The sequence below is a fragment of the Ictidomys tridecemlineatus genome, chromosome 3 (genome assembly GCF_052094955.1).
Source record: "Ictidomys tridecemlineatus isolate mIctTri1 chromosome 3, mIctTri1.hap1, whole genome shotgun sequence".
NCBI lineage: Eukaryota > Metazoa > Chordata > Mammalia > Rodentia > Sciuridae > Ictidomys > Ictidomys tridecemlineatus.
The window spans coordinates 7,552,632-7,574,791 of NC_135479.1; the positions used below are offsets into that span (position 1 = coordinate 7,552,632).

At 58.2% G+C, this 22,160-nt stretch overlaps 1 protein-coding gene and 1 long non-coding RNA gene across 4 annotated transcripts in view; one reads left to right on the plus strand and one right to left on the minus strand.

Moving 5' to 3' along the window:
- Sdk2 (sidekick cell adhesion molecule 2) overlaps nucleotides 1-21,476 on the plus strand; it is a 243,821-nt gene extending 222,345 nt beyond the window's left edge. For both annotated transcript variants that reach the window (XM_021733719.3, XM_040268502.2), the window contains 6 exons: nucleotides 1,991-2,116; nucleotides 6,309-6,473; nucleotides 7,458-7,598; nucleotides 7,842-7,980; nucleotides 9,317-9,443; nucleotides 17,273-21,476. In XM_021733719.3, the coding sequence (XP_021589394.2) occupies nucleotides 1,991-2,116; nucleotides 6,309-6,473; nucleotides 7,458-7,598; nucleotides 7,842-7,980; nucleotides 9,317-9,443; nucleotides 17,273-17,626 (1,052 nt within the window). In that variant the 3' untranslated portion in view covers nucleotides 17,627-21,476. The remainder of the gene's footprint in view (nucleotides 1-1,990; nucleotides 2,117-6,308; nucleotides 6,474-7,457; nucleotides 7,599-7,841; nucleotides 7,981-9,316; nucleotides 9,444-17,272) is intronic.
- LOC120884035 (uncharacterized) lies at nucleotides 4,325-8,777 on the minus strand. Of its 2 annotated transcripts, none has more exons than XR_005726202.2 (2): nucleotides 8,504-8,777; nucleotides 4,325-4,810 (listed from the first exon to the last, which is right to left on the minus strand). It is a non-coding gene; the product is annotated as an uncharacterized LOC120884035 (long non-coding RNA). The 2 variants fall into 2 exon arrangements; XR_013435949.1 differs by having other exon boundaries at nucleotides 8,485-8,777.
- Nucleotides 21,477-22,160: the final 684 nt, after the last annotated feature.

Below are 22,160 nucleotides of genomic sequence, written 5' to 3' on the forward strand. Positions count from 1 at the left end.
CACGCATGTCTGAACGCTCTGCTTTTGAAGCCCTCCCTGATCACCTCCCTTAACCATCCCCCTTCTCTGGCGTCCTCCCCCGGTTGTGTGTGGCGCCAGGTTTAGGCTCCAGAGTCCTGGCCCAGCCCATCCTGAACACAAGAGCCACCTCTAGGCCATGTTGCCCACCCCCTCCTTCACTCAGAAAGTCGGCAGCCTATCCCAGACGTCCCCTGCCCTCCCTCGGCCGCCCCACCCACGCGACAGGGCCCTCTCCCCAGGAGGCCCGGGCTCTAGGAGGGAGCAGCGCCCAGCAGAACCCTGGTCTCCTGTCCTTCCACGTGCAGTGGATTTGCCTCTCCCTGGCGACCCCAGCTGGCCACTCCTCCCTGTTCCTTTCTGGTCACTTTCTGTTCCCGGGAATGGTTCTGCAGAGGAGCAGACCTGTCTCTGGCACCCTGAAGAGAAAGGCCGCAGGGCACTGGAGGCAGCTGGCCAGCTCCACCCTGCACCTGACCCCAGCCCCGCCCTAGACGCATGCACCTGAGTCTTCCCAGGAACCACAAGCAGGAAGGGCCCTGGCCAGCAAAGGGAGGGCTACTCAGTGACTGGGGACAGGAGGGGGTCACCCGGAGGGTGACTATTCTATGGAAGGTGGGAGATGCAGGCAGGAGGCTGGAGAGACACCCAGAAAGAAAGAATATGGCCGTCCGGCCCCTATGGGTGGGAGGAGCCTGCAGGGAGCCCAGCCAGGCCCTCCTTTACCTGGAGCCCCCGGGCAGCGCCCCAGCCCCTCCCTCAGCCCTGAGCACTGTCCTGTCCCAGGGTCACCCCCGCCCTCCACACCTGAAAGACCCAGCTCTACTGTCCCCTGGGCTGCAGGCAGGATGCTCCTTGGGGCAGGGAGGGAGGAAGGACATAAAGTCCTCCAAGGCCACAGTGCAGGACAGACAGAGAGGCCCAGCAGTGAGCTGCCCAGCCATGTGACAAGTCCCTGGCCTCCTGTCCAGGCCGACATGCTCCCCTGGCCTGGAGGAGCTTCCGTGCAGTGCTGGGCTCTCTGCCATTTTCACCAAGGCAGCTCCCAGCTGCCGTACTCCAGCATCTTCCTGGGTCCCAAAGGCACCCAGGAAGCACCTACTACGTGCCAGGCTCTGGAGAGGCCAAGCCCATGTCTGGGGGAAGCAGGCTTGGTGGACAACAGCAGGAGAGACGGGGGCTTGGAGACAGCAGCAACACAGGGACGGGTACCCCACTTGCCCTGGCAGGTGCTCCCCAAGAAAGGAAGGGGCGCGGGGCCCTCTGTACATAGGTGCCTGACACTCCTCCGTCTACAGAAGCAACCTCCTGTCTCCTGCTCTGGTTTCCTGGCTGGCGATGTCCCAGGCTGCTCCCTGGACACACCTACGGGCCAGAGGGGTGGCAGGGAGCTCGGTTCTTCCTCCTTCCGCCTGCCCAGGCTCCCGGGGCCTCCTCTCTCCCCACCTGGCCTAGCAGCAAGTGCAGCTGGGGGCAGGGAAAGTTCAAGCAGGAGGTAGGGCCATGCCACCATCACCGGCCAGGAAAGGAGAATGGGAGCCCCCTCCCAGCCAGCATCCCATCTGCTCTCACGGCAGCCACCTCGGCCGCCCCCAGGACACCTCCCGTCAAGCCTTAGCCTCCCGGAGGCCCTTACAGATGGACACACTGAGGCACACTGGAGGGACATGAAAAGTGATCCAAGTCACCCATCTGATCGTTTCTGGGCTGGGACCAAACCCCTCTGACTCCTTCCTGCTTATCTCATGCCCTCCGCTGCCCTGGGATTGGAAGTGGGGTGCAGGGGTGACCAATGGGGTGCAGCCTGGCGGGCCTGAAGAAAGCACGCTCCTCGGGCCTCAGCATCGCGGCTCTAGCGGCTCTTGGCCCGGGGTGAGCCTGGCCGCCCCGCTCCTGCTCCTCCAGCCCAGGTTGAGGGGCTGGGCAGCTTCTGGGGGTTCTGTACACCCCTCGCTCACTGTGTGGTTTGCAGGTGCCCCAGGACCTCCAGGAGTGCCCATCCTCGTGAGGTACAGCTCTGCCATCGCCATCCACTGGTCCAGCGGAGACCCTGGCAAAGGGCCCATCACCCGCTACGTCATAGAGGCCAGGCCTTCAGGTGGGCGCACACTGGGATGGGCCCTGCTTGGCTGGGCTGCCTCTCCCTCTGGGAAGAGTCTCCACATCTCACTTCCTGCCCCTTCCTGAGTCCCCACACTTGGGGTTCGTGTCTGACACTCATGCTACTGTGGGTGGGGGGCTGCCGGGGCCCTGTTGGGGAGGGAGAAACGGGGGTCTGGGGCTCCTCTGAGCTGGACTCTTGCTTGGGTAAGAAGCCACCAGAGAAGGACTCTTAGTTCTAGGCGAGGTCTGATCTGGGTTGAGGATGGTCACAGAAACCAGAAGAATGTGGCGCACGGTGGTTAAATCCCACACCCTCCTGAGCACCTGGCGGACGCTGCTTGGCTGAGGAGGGCCCGCTGCCTGTCGGCTCGTCTCTGCCATCCCGGCCCTGGCAGTTGGTGCCTGGCACCGGCCTCTCCTGTCAAGCCTGAAATCCAATCACAAGAACTTCCAAAGCCATCAGGGGATGAGCAGCTGATAAGTCACTCGGGGCGACTGCTCCCTGTCTGCTCCTGTTTCCCCTGCTTCCTGGGCTCCCCTGACAGGACCCCTGCTCCCTGGCCGCCAGATTTCTAGGTTAATCAGAGGCACCACGGCCAGCCGAGCGCGGCAGGCTTGTTTTGGGTGTCATGCGGATCTGTGGTTGTGTAACTGAATCCGGGAAAGGAAAGACTTTGTTGCTCTAACCCGATAGCAAATAATAATCATGATGAGAAGTCCTCAAGCGGATCAGCAGCTAAAGCTTCCCATGCGGAATATCGAATCATTCCAGAGACAAATCAGTACCACCTCTGCAGAGTCGAGGGCCAGTCATCCCCAAAAGCAGAGTTAATAACTCTAGGAGTTCCCAAGGCCGCTGCCACCAGCCATTGTCTTAATATTCTGCTAATAATCACAGTTGCAATAGCTAATCCATCTAGCAGCTCAGATGCGCCAAACTGGCTGAGAGGCACGCGGCGCTGGCTCAGTCCCCGCTCCAGATGGTCCCTCCCTGCCCCTCTAGTGCAGGCAGCTGAGTTGGCCAGGAGACCACTGTGTGCTTCTCCCCACCGGGGCCTGCGCCCGTTTATCCCACCACGTTGGCCGACCTGGTTGCCAGCGATGGAATGTCGGCCCTGGACTCCAGCCTGTTGATTTTCCAGTGTCCCTAGGGAGGCCCGGCACGAGCCTTGGAGTTCTAAGTTTGGGGGCCATGACCTCAGCTCGTCTCTGCCCTCCCAGCCCTGGCTGTTGGTGCCGTTGTAGTGGCACAGGTGCAGTCGAGGACTGAGCAGAAAAGGAAGGACCAAGACTACGCTTAATTAAAGGCCAGGGCCAAGCAGGCCCAGAGAGCCCCGCGGCAGGCCCTCTTCCACCCAAGGGGAAGAGGGGCAGGAGCCAGGGCTGGGCAAGTGCCATGGCCGTCCCCTGAAGCTGTTGGCAAGAAGCCTCCTGTTCCAGGATAGGCAGCTCCTGTCCTCCCAGCCTGCTGCCCACCTCTCATGCTCCCTCCCTGCTCCCAAGCTCCTTATCTTCAGGACAAAATAGCTCTCGTGGTACCTTGTCCCTGCCTGGCCTGTGCTCTGTGTTATACAGAAGAAGCAGAACATCCCACTTTCTACAGACCGGGGAGGTACCTGGCATGGCCGGGAGGGATTCACTCTGGGGACTTAAAGACCCATGGACCTGGCCCTGCAGACCAGCCAGCTCCCAGGGCTGAAGGCCAGGGCCACAGTGACACGTTCCAGAAGCTTCTGGCCTGGCCCTGCTGCCCCGGCCCCACCCTTTGTCTCTGTGTGCGGTAGAATAAGGGGAGAGCGGCAGCAGGCAGGAGACCTCAGCTTCTAGAAGGCAGCAGCAGGGTCCCCCACAAGCCTGCGGGCAGTGAGTTAGCCCTGGATTGCTCCAGGCACTGTCCTGGGCACCAGAGGAAGTTCAATGCCAGGAGCCGGACCACCCCAGGCAGAAACTCCAGCTCTGCCTCTGTGGCAGAGTGACCTGGGCAAGATGACTTAAGCTCTCTGAGCCTTGGTTTTCTCATCTCACCGTTGCCCTCGCATGGAGAGGAAAGCAGGGCACCCAGCATGCTGGACAGAGGAGGCAGGGTGTCCTTGCCATTATCCTCACAATAGCTTCTTCAAGGTGAGCAAGAGAACCCAGTCACCTGCCCCAAATTCTGGCCTTTCAAGGCAGGAAGCACCAAAACTGAGCACAGACCAGCAGAGAAAGACTTGGTTCGTTTATTCAGCAAACACTTAGAAGGCATCTGTGCTGGGGGCTCAGTCTGCACAGAGACCAACAAGGCCAGAGCCTTGCCCTGGAGGAATTTGCAGCCGAACAAGAAAGAGATTGAACAAAAGATAGGATATGGACAAGCAGAGACTCGGGAACATCGGACCTTCCATGAGGCTGAGGCTCAGGACACTGGGCCTTGGGTGAGGACAGCTGTGAAGGCCGGCAGGGCCCCTGTCACCTTCCCCAAGTCAGCAAGGTCCACACTGGACGGGAACGGGCTGCCCTGAGTGGTCCTGCCACATACTTGGTCCAAAAGTCAGAAACAGCGATAGGAGCCCGGGCAACTCTGCTGGCGCTCTGGACTGAGATGCTGGTTCTGTTAGAAACGTTGAGTCCTCCGGGCCAGGGACGTGATGCTGAGCAGGGAGCCGGCTTCAGCCTCAGGGGCAGCTCTTTCCAGAAGGAGTTCAGGGGCCTGTCGAGAGGGGCCGTGGGGGTGAGGCCGGAGGTGCTGCTCCCGGAGAGCAGCCTGGAGGGCCCACTGGTGGCTGGTGAACACCTGGAGCAAGGCACTAGGGGAGGGCCTGTGCGCTCAGTCCCCCAAGGTGCTCCTAAGACCTCTGGCCCCTTGTCCCCATGAAGAAGGGGTCAGACGAGAGCCCCAGGGGCCTTACTCCAAGGAGACATTTCCAGTTATCTCTCCTCTAACCTCAGCAGCAAAGTGCCTCCCTCCAGAGGCCAGGCTGGTCCCTGTACCCCACGCAGAGCATCTGGCCAGGGCCCCTCTGGCCTCCCTGCCACCGTGATGGGTGCCACAGGGCCCTGGCGAAGCTCGCTTCATGGGGCAAACAGACAGGGGCCAAGAGACATCGTCCCTCTTTCCTCTGATCTCTGCTCCTAAGAAAAGCGGAAGCGGAGCCGGTCTTGGTGGTGCACCCCTATAATCCCAGCAATTCAGGGAGCCGAGGCAGGAGGATCGCAGATTTGAGGCCAGCCTTAGCGATTTAACGAGGCCCTCGGCGACTAAGTGAGAACCTGTCTCAAAAGTTAAAAAGAGCTGAGCGTGTGGCTCAGTGGTTAAGCACCCCTGGGCTCAATCCCTGGTAAGGAAAAAAAAAAAAAACAGAGAAGAGGTAGCCAGGAATGACCCCGGCCACTCCAGGCCACCTGACCAAACCCTCTCAAGAAACCCGAAACGTCCTTGCAGGGTTACTGAAAAAGAAAAACGGGCGTAGGTAGGGGTGAGTCCTCTTACTTCCACCTGCTGCCACTCCATGTTTTAAGTAGGAAAGGGGATCAGGAAAGGTAGGGCCCGGTTGGGTGAAGTAGAATATTCCCATATGACAAGATCTTAGGCCGCCTCTTACATCAGTTACCAGCCATTTTAGTAACTCAGAAAACAGAAGAGGTGGAGCTCATTCTATGCAAAGGATAAAGAGGTTGAATCTATTTCTCCAGGTTGTGGTACAGGTTGGATCTCCCTTCTCTGAAATTCCTGGGACCTGATTGGGGTTTGGACCCAAATCTAAACACAAAATTCACTTCTGTTTCCTATACATCTTGTGCACATTGCCTGAAGATAATTTCACCCAATAGTTTTATAATTTTGCTCTTGAAATAAATTTTTGTGGTGAAGAATTTTCCACTTGTGGTCTGTCTCCTAGTGCTCAAAACATTTTGGGTTTTGGAGCACTGCAGATTTTAGATTTTCAGATTAGGGATGTTCAACCTGGATTGGGTTGGTTGCTGCTGTATATTTTCTGCTTTGTGCATATTTTATTAATGTTTCACAGATGTCTTAGTAACAAAGAATAAAAGACACACTCCAAACTGTGTCTTTAAAAAGCACCCACTGGGGACCCCTCGGCACCAAGCACTGAACCCAGTGTCCACCCGATGCCTTGGGGAGTGGCGGGATGGGTTTGGGCAGGACTCGAGGCTCCTCGTGGCACCCCCTCTCTGTGCTCTTGCAGATGAGGGGCTCTGGGACATCCTCATCAAAGACATCCCCAAGGAGGTGAGCTCCTACACCTTCAGCATGGACATCCTGAGGCCGGGCGTGAGCTATGACTTCCGGGTCATCGCAGTCAACGACTACGGCTTCGGCACCCCTAGCAGCCCTTCCCAGTCTGTGCCAGGTACAGGATTGTGGGACAAGGAGCAGAGGAGTCCCATGGAAGAGCCTTGATGGCAGTGACTGGGCAGTGGGGGAAGAGGAGAGACCCCACACTGGGCATAAGAAACATTGGGGTGGCCACAAAATGATATGTCCCATCAGTTCCCCAAAGCTGCAATCTCTGAGGCCAGGGCCTGTGTCAACCACCCCCCCCCTCCTTGTTCTTCCCAGCCGGCATATCTCAGAGTTCACACAGGACTCACGTCTACACCCGGGATCCAAATCAGATCACTAACTACTTGGAGTTGTACAGCCCCTTTCTCCAAGGCACAAAGACAGCTCAAAATTCCTACACGCTGGATGAGCTCAGAAACACAGCCTCCCCCCTCCCCACATGCACCTGCTCCTTCGCCCAGGTTGACAGAACCGAGTCAGGGGCTAGAGACGCTCTGACTGGGGCAGAAGAGCAACCCCTCACCAGCAGCAACCCGGATTCCTCTTGGCTGGGTGCATGAAGCACAGTACTTGAAAGAAGGGAGCCGTACCAGGAAGAGCATCCTCAGGCTCCATGGGTCCAGCCTCCCAAGTCCCTGCTTTCTGCCACCAGATAAAAGTTCCATCTCAACGGAACCTTGGGGAAACTCACCCAGGTCCCCTGCAGGCCAGAGAAGCACCCACACAAATTCAAGTCTGCCTCCTTGCTAAGGAGGGAGAAGGACAAGCAGCTAGCACTCTGCTGCCCCAGTTCCTGTGTCCCTGGCAGACATCATGAGTCAATCCCAGCACTCTTACCTAAGGAAGCAACCCCAGAGCCTTTTGTGAAACGGCCCCCAGGCTGTCCTTCACCAGAGATGAAACGATCCTTCAACCTTGTCTCCCGTTCTTCCCCCTTCGGGGGACAGAGACCCGCCGACCCTAATCTGCATGAGCAGTGGAAGGGCCCCAGCGGTGGCGGGAGGCTTGGGCCAGGAGCACCCTGGACCTGACACCCATATCCTCATTCCAGCCCAGAAGGCCAACCCCTTCTACGAGGAGTGGTGGTTCCTGGTGGTCATCGCCCTCGTGGGCCTCATCTTCATCCTGCTCCTGGTCTTTGTGCTCATCATCCGAGGCCAGAGCAAGAAATATGCCAAGAAGACAGACTCGGGTGAGTGAGCCGGCACCAGCCCTGCTGCTGGACTGGACTTTCGCGCGTCTCCCTTTTGGCCAGGGCGGGGTGGGCAGGTTGCTCTCCTGGCAGTGCCCTGCTCAGGTAGGGAACATCGGGCTCCTGGATGCCATCTCAGTCTCTTATTCAACTCGGCAGAAAGAGGGGAGCCCTGCCGGGTGAGGGAATGGGTGGGCTGGGAGGCCACAGGTGGAGAGGTGTCTACCTCTCCCCCCACCACAGGGAGCAGTGCCAAATCCGGAGCCCTGGGCCACGGGGAGATGATGAGCTTGGACGAAAGCAGTTTCCCCGCCCTGGAACTCAACAACCGCCGGCTGTCCGTCAAAAACTCCTTCTGCAGAAAGAACGGCCTGTACACCAGGTAGTGGGCCTTCCGCGAGGGGAGGGGTGCGGGATGGGGGCTTGGGAGCCAGAGCTCAGGGCCCCGCAGTGCAGGCTGGGGACGCTCTGGGAAGACCACAGAGCAGGCGCTGCCCGCTTGACCTTCCTCAGTCCCGGGAAGCCGCATTCAAACTCTGGGGCTGGGAGCGATGGCACAGGGACAGTTCCCTGGGTCCCCCAGGCGCAGCCACAGCCCAGGGCGCACTGGGGAGTTCACGAGGAGGTGGGTTCTAAGTGGACCCCTCAGTGGCAGCAGAATGTAAGCACCTTGGATTTTTGCAAGTTAACCCAGGGCGAGCGCTCCAGTGCCCGCCTGCAGGGGGTCACATGACCCAAGGTGAGCCCGGCCGGCTGAGGCACCTAGCCCGCTCCTCGGGGACCTTTGCCAGGGGCACCCCACCCAGTCATTCGTGGCCTATCCCCTCCCCACCTGGGACAGCGTGGAAGCCCCTCTCTGGTCCGTATTAATGCCGCAGCCGCCCACCTGCCACCCGCTGCAGCACCTGAAGGCAGCCGAGGGAAGGCGGAAGCCGCCGGCACCTGTCCAGCCTCTGCTGCTCCGGCTCCTCTCTAACTCCAGCCCTGCTGCTGCCAGGCTGCCCTCTTCCAAGGCAGGGGACACTGCTGGGGCCTCTGTCGATAGGATGTGGTCACTTTCTGCCCCCAGGAGCTCCAGGGGGGGTTGTGACTGCAGCCAGGGGCTCCTGTCCCCAGCCTCGGCCCTATTGACATTCCTGGCTCGTTGGACGCAGCAAGAAGGGGGCGGCCTCTCTCAGGGTGGACTCACAAAGCTTCTCTCTGTCTCTGTTTTGGAGGGACAAGCCATGTGTGTGCTCACGGTGGGGGACAGAGGGGAGGACGGAGGGCGGGGCTCACAGGCTCTCATCCCTGGCCAAATCCGACCTTCCTTAGAAAGGGCCACTGGAGGCCGTGTGGCAGGCCCAGCGGGCCCTGCATGCCACAGCAGCCCGCCAGGCTGGCTCCAGGGCCCTGCCTCATGGAACAAGGGCCCATTTCACCAACGGCCTCACCTCCTGCCTCTGCCCACATCTCCCGCCCACCATGTGCACGTCTAGGCCCCTGTGTGTCCCCTGCCCACTGTGAATACACAGAAAATCTTGTTTGCACCAAACCAGCCCCAGGCTCCAGGGCCCTGAAGGCAGCCGCAGGGTCGGTGCACCCTGCATGGTGCCCGGGCAGCCTCAGCATGGTGCCCATTCTGTCCCTCCTCCTCCAGGCCCCTCTCCCCAGGGCCAGCGGAAGGTGTGGGGTCACAGAAAAGAGGAACCCATGTGGCCCCTCCTTGTTCTCTCCAGGTCCCCTCCCCGGCCCAGCCCCGGCAGCCTCCACTACTCGGATGAGGACGTCACCAAGTACAACGACCTCATCCCAGCAGAGAGCAGCAGTCTGACAGAGAAGCCCTCGGAAATCTCCGACTCTCAGGTGAGGGGCCAGAGGGCTGAGTGCCCTGGGCAGGGCAGGGGAGCAGCCCTCCCAGCGAGGGGCAGTGAAGGGAGAGGACTCTGCAGCACACACGGAGGCAGATGGCCCGTCACATGGGTTTCCTTCCTTCCCTCCTTCCCTACCTGGGGCCAGAGACACTAAGAAGGCCTGAGAACTCACCAGAAGTCATTTGAACGTCAGGTGCCACCCCCAGCTTCTGCTCATAGCTTGCCCCCGGGACTGACAGGCTCTAGATCGCACAAGATCCCCCAAGGGCGTGGTCCCCTAGACTGGCAGGGGTCACCCTCCACCAGCTTCTCAGCAGCAGAGGAGCATGCCGAAGGCAAGGGGCAGGAGAAGAGGAGCTCGACTTGGCCCTGCAGCCAGAGCCCTGGACAGCTGCTCAGCCCAGCTCCTTGAGGCCAAAGGAGATCCCAGGTCCAGGGTCCTAGGGCAGGAAGCAGTATAGAACCATGCGACTTCGTGCTTTGGTCGGCGACTTTCTGCCTCTGAACTGGGGTGCTCTGGATATGCTAGGTCACCTCTCTGAGCCTCAGTTTCCCCCATAGAACAGGCAGGGGTGGTCACAGGCCATCTCATGGTACTCTATGGGGACTTCCCTGAGAGTCTGGCCCTGGACTGGCACACAGCAACCGTTCAGTCAGTGCTGCCTTTTATGTGGGGGTAGGGGAACCCGAACTCTGGAAGACAGAGCTTAGAGTGGTCATCAGGTGGGCCAGGCAATAGTGACACTCAGCTAAGGGGCTGAGGGCATTCCAAGAGGTGTCAAAGGGAGCAGGCTGACCTGCGGGGAGGTGCGACCATGCACTGCGACGGTGAACTGAGGCCGCTCCCTGCGCCGCTGTGCTCAGCTCCAGGGTTACGGCTGGGCTTGGCGGAGCCGGAAAGGCCCACCTACGTCCACGGCTCACAGTTGGTGGGCAGAGACCCCGACTTAGCCTGGCGTTCCCTGGGACTTGGTGGGGGAACAAAGCTGCTGGAAGCCTTGTGATTCAGCTTGTGACAGGTTTTAACGTCGTGCGGCCACACCGACCAGGGGGACTCACGAGCACACACAGGCTGGGCCCTTCCCCTAACACACCACTTTTCTTTCTTTTCCCCAAAGATGGTGACCAGCATTAGATTCTAGACATCCAAGGTAGAATTGACAAAGATAAAGGGACTTTCTCTGACCATGGGGCAGTTGCATGGGACTCCTGGGATGTGCTTCTGCTGTGGTGAGAAGCAGCCGGCAAGAGGGGCTTCCTGTGTTGCTTTGCCTGGTGGCCTTGGCCTTCTGCAGAGCACATCACTACCCACCCTTACTGCCTGGGCTCAGCCTCAGGGACAAGCCCTCCAGGACAGGAGAGATTGCCTGCGTATCTCAAGGCCTTTTTGTCACCCGCTCTGCATGAACCTGGAGGAATCTCCTGGGGACAGAGTAGTCCCACGGCCAGGAGACCATGCCAGGGCCTCCTAGCCTTACAGAAAGACACCCTGTGCCCCAGACCAGCTGACCTCAGAAGTCGGCTCAGGGTGGACCCAGAGTGCCCGGAACCCTCCCTCTGCTAAGCCCTGGGTCTGATTGGCTTAAAGAAGCCCATCACTTGAGCACTGTTCCCATAGCAACTGGGAACCAGTCCCTCCCCTGGAGCACTGCCCTGGGAGAGGGCAGCTGTCACAGCACAATGCCCACACTCCTTTGGGGGTTGGTCCATCCAGCCCAGGCTCTGGGTGCCGGCCCGGGGAGGTGGAGGTAGCTCAGGTCTGTGTCGGGGCTCAGCCTTGTTGTCTTGGGTCTGTTGGCTCTGGAGGCCTTGCAAATGCTAGGCAAGGGCTCTACTCACACACACACACACACACACACACACACACACACACACACACGTCTCCAGGCTCACTCCTGGAGCTCACTCATAGGACGTGGAGGTGATTGAGACATGATTCTGCCCCCATGGTCCTGGGAGAGAGCGACTTGGAGACAGAGCAGCTGGCCGGCTCCAGTACCCTCCGTCCACACATAAGTAAGCCCACTCCGTTCCAAGGCCGTGTCTAGAGTGTGGCACCACTGTGAAGTGGATCTGGGAAGATGACGGAGCTGATGCCACATGTCTCCCTTCGTGTCTTGCCACATGTCCCCCAAGACCATCAGCAGCTTCCTCCAAAGTTTGGGTGGCTCCAGAGAATCACCGCCCACCTTTTTGAAGTCCCCCTCCACGTGAGCTGGGCATATGGCCTCCTGGTTCATATTCTAAGTCAGACCACCCAACTCTCACTCTCCCAAACTGGAGGCGATCGGTGCAGCCGCTTTCCTGTGATATGGTAATAAACAAAAGTCAGTTTGGCTGATAAACAAGCACACATGATTCCCTGAGAGAGAAGCCACCATGGAGCCGCGTGCGGAAGGACAGAGGGGAGGGGCCGGCTCTCCCCAGCAGTGAAACTGGGGAGCCCAGAGCTGTGCTCCGAGCGGTGCAGAAGGGGCTCCAGGCAGAGGGAGGCACACCCAAAGATGAGACTTAAAGAGCCTGTGGCTCATTTGACGGAACTTCTAAAAATGCACTTATGGCCGCCTTCCAACTCCGTTTTCAAAATAACAGCCCAAGTTTGGTAGGAAAAAAAAAAAAATCTTTAGCACAGAAATTAATCTCAATGGGGGAAGAAAGGCCAAACCCATGGCATCCGCCTTCTAATCTCGATACTCATTTCTGGGCAGCGTCATGGGTGGCCCCTCATTATAATGGCCTTAAGCCTCTCTGAAAGAAGTAAGAAGAGCTGGGGGCACGGTGGCCTGCGCCTGTGATCCCGGCGGCTGGGGAGGCTGAGGCAGGAGGACGACAAGTTCAAAGCCGGCCTCAGGAACTTAGCAAGACCCCATACCTCAATAAAATATAAAAAGGGTTGGGGGTGGGCTGGGGCCATGGCTCAGTGGTAGAGCACTTGCCTGGCATGTGTGAGGCACTGGGTTCAACTCTCAGCACCACATAAAAATAAACAAAATAAAGGTCCATCAACAACTAAAAAAATATATTAAAAAAGAAAGGTTGGGGTGTGTCTCAGTGGTTAAGTGCCCCTGGGTTCAGTGCCCAATACCAAAAAAAAAAAAGTACAAAGAAGACATTCAGGACAAATCGTGTTGGGGATACTATTTATGGAGCCCACGGAGCCCGTGGTCCTTAGGAGCCAGGATGGCTCGAGGTTGCTGGGGAGGTGACATTACTTGGTCCTCAGGGCCCCTGGGAGCCACTGAGGGGGTATGGCTTTTTCGAGATGAGGAGGAGGCTGAGGGGGGCCTCCAGTGCATCTTCCCAGTATACCTGTGCGCACCCCGCACACCTGGGTTGGCCCGGGGAGGAGCGGGCACTGGCTGTGCCCTCCTGGGGCTCTTCCACCCACTCACTCCGCGGTGCGTTTCATCAAGAGCTGTTTGCTCGCGCCATGGGACAGCCCCAGACACGGCTTGCTGGTGGCAGCTCCAGAGGGGGCAGGACGGACCCTCCATTATTGCGCGCTGTGATCTGTGTCGAGGGGAGACCGTGTGTGTGCCAAGAATCCTGTTTCATTCTCGTTAAGGTGTCGCAGAACCACAATGAGTAGCTGCAGGAAGAAAGTGGGCACAAGCGTCTCTGTGTTCCCTGGCGTAGGGCAGGGGCAGTGCCGGGGCAGTCCTGGGAAAGGGCCACTTGGTCGGCGCAGAGACCCAGGGAGGGCGGCCTTGAGGAGGTGACATTCATTCGGCGTGAACAGGGCTGGGTCAGCACGAGGAAGCTTTGCCTCAGGGGTGGTCCTGCACCCTGCTGAGTGTCTCTGGTCTCTTCCATGAGGTTGGGCCACCACTCCACAGGCTGGGCCCTGTCTCCTGCTTCTCCGTAACCCCAGCCCACCCAGGCCCTGGCAGGCCAGCTGGAGGAGAAGCACCCCAGAGAGAGTCCAGGGAAGGGGGAGGGAGGCAAAGCCACACATGGGCACCCGCTGAGTGCCGAGCCCCGAGCTCTTGACGGTTCTTGGTTAACATCTAAGCACCCCACTTTGTTCCCACAGCGGGAACGAAGGCTCAGAGAAGTCCGCAGCATGCTCTGGTCTCAGGGCTCAGAAGGGCAGGTGGCTGGGCCTCACCTGAGATCCAGATGGCTCTCAGGGCTGTGTCCACTGCAGCCTGGCCTCACCCAGCTGCCCAGCACAGGGGGAATTGAAGGAGATTTTCCTTCGCTCACCCCAACCCTACCTCAGTGACCTCCCTTGAGACCCCTGACCCCCAGGCATCTCTGCCAGCCGAGGGGTGGGCAGGCATTGGCTATTAATCACTACCTGTAAGGGCACAGGTCACGTGTATGACATTGTATCTGTGCTGGCATTTTTCATGGGATATTCCTGGGAGAATTGTAACAGCATCCAGAGTCCAGAACTCTGAGGGGACGTCCAATGAAGTCCTTCAAAAAGACCTAGGAGATGGGACGGCAGCCCTACCTGGCTCTAATTTCCAAGAGGCTGCCGCCCTGCAGGAAGTGGGCCGGCTGGCTCAGGGGTTAGAGTATCCAAGGGACAGGGCTGGGCAGGGCAGAAAGCCCCTGGGACCACAGGTAGGGAGCAGACGTCCCTGGGAGGCCACACATTCTTCCCAGACACCAGACACGACCCCTGCCCGGCCCCTCCACCCTGTCTCGGAGCCCTGGGTGGCTCCTCACTCCTGCGCTGGCTGAGTCTGGTTCCGGAGATGAACAAGAAAGCAGAGGAGCTTGGCTTTGTCCCCTCCGTTTGGCTTTGGTCTTTTCTCTGGGGTCCTACCGCCTTCGCCCCCTCCCCACTCCCATGGCCAGGCCTGGAGCCAGTCACTGCTCCCCCTCCCAGGCCAGGCACTGCTGATTGAGTGGCTCTCGGAGCTGCTCAGAGGCCAGGAGCTGAGGCAGTGGCTGGTGGCCTGGCTAGGACGGCCCCTGAAAGGCCCCTTTGTTCTGGGCCCTTCCTGGGAAGCTGCATTCAATTACCGCAGAGGCCCTGAGAGCCAAAAGCTGCAATAGGAGCCCGTCCCCGGCTCTCTTTCTTCTCACCCCACCCCCACCCCGAAAAGAAACAGATGTTCTGGGCGGTGGAGGCGGGACAGCCATGGCTGATGCAAAGACCCTGCTCCTTGGCCCTGGAGAGCTGGGGGAGGGGGAGGGCCAGACTCTCCCAGGCTCCGTCTCTGGCTTTCCCAGCCCTGGCAGGGATCCTGCTCTGCCCGGGGCCCAGCATCCAGGAGGTGCTGAAGAGAGAGCAGCTCCTGGGATGGTGATGATCTGCAAGAATGAGATCGGAGTCTCCAGGACGGGCAGAGAGACCCCATCCTGCCCCCAGACCAGACACCAGCCATGCTCCACTTTGGAGAGGAGGTCAGGGGTCAGAAGCTGAACCTTGTCCTACTTCCCAGGGGCCTGAGCGGTAAAACAGCTTCCCTATTCCCTTTGGACCCCTCACTACTGGTCTGCCCCTGCCCCCAGCACACCTCACTCTGTCCCAGCCCCCTCTCCTCTGTCACCTCCTTCCACCTGTGGACCGTGGGGGTCCCCCACTTTACAGGACACTGAGGCTGAGGGAGCCAGAGCCATGGGCCACACTTCCCCATTGGCAAGGGCCAGAGACTGTTGACCCTGGAGCAGCCCAAGTGACCCGGGTCTCCTCTCCAAGGCTGGGACTGAGGCTGGCTAAAATCCTAGAACCCCTGGAAATGCTGGACACTGTGAGACCGGACCCAGGAGGGAACCTGTGGGGCAGGCTCCCCTCATCCCCCTCCCTCTAGCCCCTCACGCTCCTCCAGGAGTGACCCCCAGCCTCAGGTGCCCACCCTCAGCATATGGAGTTCTCCTGCCTGTGTGTCCCTTTTGTTCCCCAGACAGCAGCTGGGCAGTAGGCAAAAAAAAAAAAAAAAAAACGGGGGGGGGGGACTTGCATTGTGCCTTGGGGGCAGGGCCCTCTGTTGTCTTGGGCAGTGGGGAGTGTCTGCTGGGGCTGGTAAGGGGATGGCAGGGGCTCAGAGGGGTGAGGAGAGGGGCCAGAGAACATGACTTAGCAGATGGGATGGGAGGCCTCAGCCCCACTGGGGGAGGGAGGGTCCTTCCCTCTGGGGGCCTCCAGGCAGGAGTGGAGGAGTGCAGAGCCTGCTGGGCTGGGGGAAACCTGGCCAGGGTGGCCTCCAGCCACGCCCTTTCTGCCCTGGGTCCTCCTCAGTCCTCAAACAGGCCTGTGCTCTGGTAGCCTGGGCACAGAGGTGTGCAAACCAATTAGAGGAGCGAGTCGGGGGGTCATGGAGAGGGCCTGCTCCAGTGTCCCCAGAGGGCCCAAGTTGGAACACTGTGCCTTTCATCTCCCACAGCGGGGACCTCGGGAAAAGGTCCAGCTGCAGTTTCTCTACCTGCAAAGCAGAACTCCGCGCACCGCCCTTGCTGACTGCACCCAGGCTACCATCAGTGGGCAGGGGGTGATGAAAGCGGGTAGCTTTCATTGGGAGTGCGCCCTTCCCTAACATCAGGCTCCTCTCTCCCAAAGAGTTCCCATCTGTTGTCTTTTTAGTTCTCAAAACATTGCTGGGAGGGGTGGGGGAAGGGTTCGCCATATTTTTAGTTCCATGAGTCGAATTTTACTTGACACCCCAGATTGACTCTTGTCTCCATCCCCAGGAGAAGGAGGAGGCCTGTACCTAGAGCAGCAGAGTACCCAAAGGCATTTAAGAACAACTTGATATTTTACATTTCCAAAGGGGGGTGGGGCCCGCAGTTGTCACCGCATGAAAATTCAGAACCTTTGTTGATATTTTCCTGTGCTTATTTTGTAACCAAGTGTCATTTTTATTTTGGAACTGGGTAGGCACTTTTACACTGTTCACTAGCAGCCTCCAAAGATTTCATCTGGCTCTTGTTGGTCCCCTGAATCAGTTTGAACCCAGATTACTACACATGGGTGAACCTCAAAAGCCTCGCCCTAAGTCAAGAAGTCAGACATGGAAGGTTGCATCTTATATAATTCCATTAATAGGAAATGTCCAGAATAGGTAAATCCCTGAAGACAGAAAACAGATTTGTGGTTGCAGAGGGAGGAGTGGGAGGGGGAGAGACTGGGTTTTACTTTGGGGTGATGAAAACATTCTGAGCTAGTGCAAGGGAGGGTCTACAACATAGAGAGCCAACCCAACACCCTGAGTTGCACACTGAAAACAATGTAGCCTTATGTTAATGTGAGTTGCACCTGGATTGGAAAAAAAGATGGGAATTTGGGTATCCCTCCTCCTTACCCCTCTGTTTTGCTTCTGTGGTTCCAGTTGCTGGTGGTTAACTGTGAGCCCAGAGTATGAAGTGGAAAATTCCAGAGATAAACAGAGAGATCACATTCGCATAACCTTTCTTACAGCATGTTGTTCTAATTGTTCTATTTGATGGCTGTGGTTCTTCCTCTCGGCCGCGCCCGATTTATAAGTTAAACTTTACCGTGGATGTGGATGTAAGGAAACATAGCATCCGTGGGGCTCAGGACCATCTCAGGTTCCAGGCATCCACTGAAGGTTTGGAACATGGCTGTAGATAACGGAGGACAACTGTGTCCACCAGCCCTGAGCCAACACTATGGTGCAGATTTTCTGTCTAGTCTCTGCTCTGAAGAAGCAGGAAGAGGGCATCCGGGTGCAGTGCCCACTTGGCAGTGAGGTCACCTCCCCCCAATTAAGGCTGGAAAGGGGCAGCACAGGGGTTGTGCCTCAGGACCCTGTGCCCTCCAGCCCTGGCCGTGCTGTGCCCTCCAGCCCTGGCCATGCTGAATTGACCCCTCAAGGGCACTGATGTCCCAATCCTCTGTCTTCGCAGGGAAGTGACAGCGAGTACGAGGTCGACCCTAACCCCCAGAAGGCCCACTCCTTTGTCAACCACTACATCAGCGACCCCACATACTACAACTCCTGGAGGCGCCAGCAGAAGGGCATCTCGCGGGCCCAGGCGTACAGCTACACTGAGAGTGACTCCGGTGAGCCGGACCACGCCACCGTCACCAATAGCAACAGCGCCCAGCAGGGCAGCCTCTTCCGGCCCAAGGCCAGCCGGACTCCAACGCCCCAAAACCCTCCGAACCCCCCAAGTCAACAGAGCACCCTCTACCGTCCCCCGAGCAGCCTCGCCCCTGGCTCCCGGGCACCTATAGCGGGATTCTCATCATTTGTTTGACGTCGGAAGAGGAAAAAGAAAGAAAAATGATACCAAACTCCTCCTTCACGCTTCCCAAACCACCTGCCAGAAAACGGAACACCCAGAAACCCAGTCAACTCTCCACCTCCCGAGCTTATTTTTTCCAGGGATTGCGGGCGGGGCCAGCGAAGCCCGTGCTGAGAAGTAGGGAGAAGGAAATCACGCGAGGACCTGGCCAGTCCGCTGTGAGCGGGAGACGGTGGGGTTCACTGCTCTGAGGATCTGCACGGCTGAGGATGCGGCTGTCTCACTGATGCAGTGGGCAGAGGGGGTCGTGCCCCTGGAGAGAGGGAGAGAGGGCAAGGGACCCCAGGCTGAACAGCAGGCGAGGCCACAGGATGGAGAAACCTCTCGACGTGTGGCCAGCTGCCCGCTTCTGCCCCCTACTGAGCTGGTTCCTGGGCCCTCCGCCGCGCTCCTCTGCAGAAAGGACAGGTATCCCAGGGCCAGAGCCTGCCTCTCCCTCTGCACCTCGCCTGGCCAGGTGTCATGGCCTGGTCACCCCCCCGCCCTGCCACCCACCTCCACTGCTCCCCTCCCTGCTCAGCCTCTCCATCACACATCTGGTTCATTTAGAAAAAGGAAAAGAAACTAAAGGGTGAGAATCTGCTTAGCGACTTTCTTGTTCCTACATATATATATATATTTTATTTTTTTATTGTGAATACAAGGAAGAGGGCCTGTGGGCTGGGGAGAGTTCCCGTATGATGAAACCCTGCCTCCCTTTACCTGAATTCCCTTTCCTGAGCACAGACAAGGCTCCACCTGGGGAGCAGAGGTGTAAGGCGGCTGCCGGGGTCCCCGGGCAAAAGTAAGTGCCACACGTTGCAGAAGTCAGATAGGTTGAGGGGTCAGGCAGGGTGAGGATCGCTGCCTGGACAGACGTACCACTCTCCCCTGAGCGGACATCTTCCTCCCGGCCGCACGTATGTGCGTGTACCTGAGTGCACACGTGTCCTGTGCACATGTGCAAGGAAAGGCTCCAGGATCCCTCCCCAGAGAATCCCCTGGGCCCTCCTGGCCCCGCAGCATTGATCTCTTTCAGATCTGTGTCCCTCTGTCTCCGCTGTAGCCTGCTAAGCGCAGCACTCAGGGCCCAGAGGCCTGCCCAGGCCCCGAGCCAGAGGCCAGAGCAGCCACCATATGCTCAGTCTGCCCAGCACCTGGTTCACAGAGCCCAAGGATGCCCCAACCCTGAGTGACGTCTTCCTGGCTGGGCTCAGCCTGGCGAGAGCCGGGAGCACGGAGAGACTGGTCAGGAAGCCCAGTCTAAACTGGACACTGCATCTGAGATGCACGGTGAGCCCAGCCAGCAGGGCGGGCCAGATGGGACCCAGGGACAAGAATAGCTGGCGGGAGGAGAGGCTTTCGCACACATGATCTGCTCCAAGGAATGTTCTTTAAAAAGCCACTTCTGGTGGCCTCATGGTCCCATCAGTTTGAGCCTTCTACCGCAACAGTTTAAGGAGGAGCCTTTCCAGCAGATTCCCTGGGTTATCTGTGTCCCCTAGGTGACCACAAGCAGCCCTGTGAAGTCTGCCGCAGACTAGCTCGTCACTGTGGGTGGACAGCTGCCTCTCAGAGGAACTGTCCGGGCCTGGGCATGTCCCATTCGGCCCGGGGCCCCTTCGTGGAGTGCTCGACCCACAGTGCCTGCCCTGCTGGAGAGGGGGCCATACCCTGTTTTGGTGGGGGAGGAGAAGAGGAAGGGGAGGCCTGAGGAAGGCGGGGATTCGGGAAAAGAGTGGAGGAAAGAGAGCCCAGACCCCTCTCCACTGGCCCCAAGTTAGCGGCTGTGCTAATGGCAACCGGGAAGGGAAGTCAGGGTCAAGAGCTCTGAAGGGAGGAGCCGCCCAGGCTGCATGGGCTCACTGCCCCCTAAGGAATGTGAGTGGGGAGATGTGGGAGGCTGACCCCATGTGCAGACGGGGCTTCTCTGTGCGGGGGCCTGGGGAAGGGCTGCTCAGCTCCTCTAGGGAGTCAGGTGCTCAAGACCCCAGGCCTTGTCTGGAGGCTGCCCTGGAGTCAGCGGGACCCGTGGCCCCTGCAGCCTCTGCCCCCCAGCAGTGCATCTTCAGACGCTGCCGCCGCCTCCTCCTCCTCCTCTTCGTCCTCCTCCTCCTCCTCTTCTTCCTCTTCGTCTTCTTCTTTAACAATTTCGTCCTTTTCCCTTTCTCTGGAGCGTTTAACCATTTAAAGAAATTCCCAGTTTGCATTTGGGAATTATTTTAGCCCAACCCAGTGAGGGAGCTCTGGGGAGGAGGCAGGGCTGAGAAATTTTATCCTGTGTATGATCCGCACATGAGGCTGATCGTCCTTTGCCTTTAATGAATCACCTGGTGCACTAAAATCTCCCCTGCTCCCTGCACACTCTGCTGCCACCCACGTGCCCGTGCAGGACGTGCCCACCGTGTACACCCGTGCTTACCCACTCGCACACCACACTGATGTGCACAGGACACACCCACTTCCGCAAAGGGGCTCTGGCAACTCCCTCCTATGGCCGAGGCCGTCTCCCCCGTGAGGCGCACGAGGCCTGGGTGACTTGTGCTGGGGATGTGACTGGGATCTGTTGCCCAAGAGGGTGAGGACACTGTGAGTCACAGCCACTAGGAGAGTCCAGGAAGTCAGGCTGGGCCCAAGGTGGACATCCCCCTTCATCAACGCCCACCCATCAGGAGTGCTGTCTCCCCTGCCCCAGCCACATCTGGAAGCCCAGGTGGGTCTCCAGCTGTGGAACTCAGATTCGTCTTACGGAGACGTCTCTTTGCTCTCGTTTACATATCTACTGGGCCGGTGGAGCGTGGAGGCTCCTGGCACCTCCTGCCAGACACCTGGCCACGTTGGAAGGGTGTGGTGGGCACTGCCCAGGGGTAACAGGGAGCCTTCCTGGCTTCGATTTCCTGAGCCAGTGATGCCAGGACCCTGCCTGTGCAACTCTGCTGGCCGCAGGTTCACACCTGGACACACCTGGTCCCTTTGGTGTTGTCCCCAGGAGCCCAAGCATGGCTCGCCAGGCTGACCTCTCCCCCTCCTGGCTGTGCCTCTTGCATTCGTGTGAGCTGTGCACCCAGACTGCCAAGAAGAACCAAATAGAAGCCCTGGATTCCAGAAGCACCTTCCTTCTAGGGCTCCGAGAAGTTTGTAAACCCAGGCTGCCCTCCTCACCCCTGCCCGCTCCCCAAATCTAACACTGCCGTGAGTCGGAGGTATGAGGACACAGAGGTGCTGCCTCGTCCATGCGCGCTTCTAGAGGCCTTCTGTTGCTGCCCGCGCCTCCTGGGCAGAACCCCTAAGGTGCCAGTGCCTAACGATTGGACACTCTGGGTCTCCCTCGCCGTCCCAGAGAACACAGTGAAAGTATCCACACTGGCGGAGGGGCCAGCGGGCAGGAGGGGAGCAGGGGACCCTCTGAGCAGCCGCCACCAGCTCCCGAGTGCCTCTGTATGGTCCTGTCCAGGGACACCACCCTGTCCGCCACCCTGAGCACAGGTGCCCCCTTAGGACCACCCCCTCTTCTCTGTTTCCATAGAAATAACCAAAAGCATTTAAATGTGTTACCTTTCTTCACCCATGTAGACTCCAAAAACGAAACCCAGACAGATCTTTATTTTTTGATTTAAAAGATATAAAAGAAAAATTATGGGAGAGAATTCGTTATGGCAGGTGTCTATCTGTAAGAAGAATATATATGTATATGTCACATAGCTTGTTAGCAGGTTTATTTTTTAAATGAAAGGTTAAAAGAAATTGATTTGAAATATATACCACGAGAAGTCCCATGTCCTGTCGAACTGTCAGTATTTTATAAATAAACTTTTGTTTTGGAGTTCTGAAGCAGCGTTCATTCTCTTCCTCCCCGGCAGGGGAAGGGGACACCTAGCCCAGTGTCATGTTCAAGCCATCTGTTCCCCGGACGCCCACTGTGAGCCACGTGGGGCCCAGGCACAGTCCAGGACCTGACCCTCTGATCTCTTCATTCAAAGATGGGGGCATATCTGAAATGAGCTATTTTATTTATTTTAAAATCTTCAGGATAAGCAGGAGTTGTGGAGCACACCCAGCAACTTGGGAGTCTGAGACAGGAGGATCACAAGTTTGAGGCCCGTCTCTGCAACTTACTGAGACCTTGTCTCAAAATAAAAAGAGCTGGGGATGTGGCCCAGGTTCAACCCCCAGTAGGTGGATAAATGATAGAGCATGGATATCTAGGGCAAGAGCCACGCAGGTGCATTAGGCAAGAGAGTGATTCACACCGATAACGATAGCGACGGCGAACTCTATCATGGGTTCACGCTGCGCCTGGCACTGCCGTCATCACGTTACACTTCGTAACACATGAAACCCTTGCGGCAGCTCCTAGCAGGGCAGCTGGAACAGACAGCGTGTGTGTGGCCTCCCCTCAGGCAGTGGCAGAGCCAGGATTTGCACTAAAGCAGTCAGGCTCCAGAGGCCGGTGCTGCCACTCGGAGAGCTTAAGGCTCGCCTCTTGCCCATTTTTATTTGAATTTCT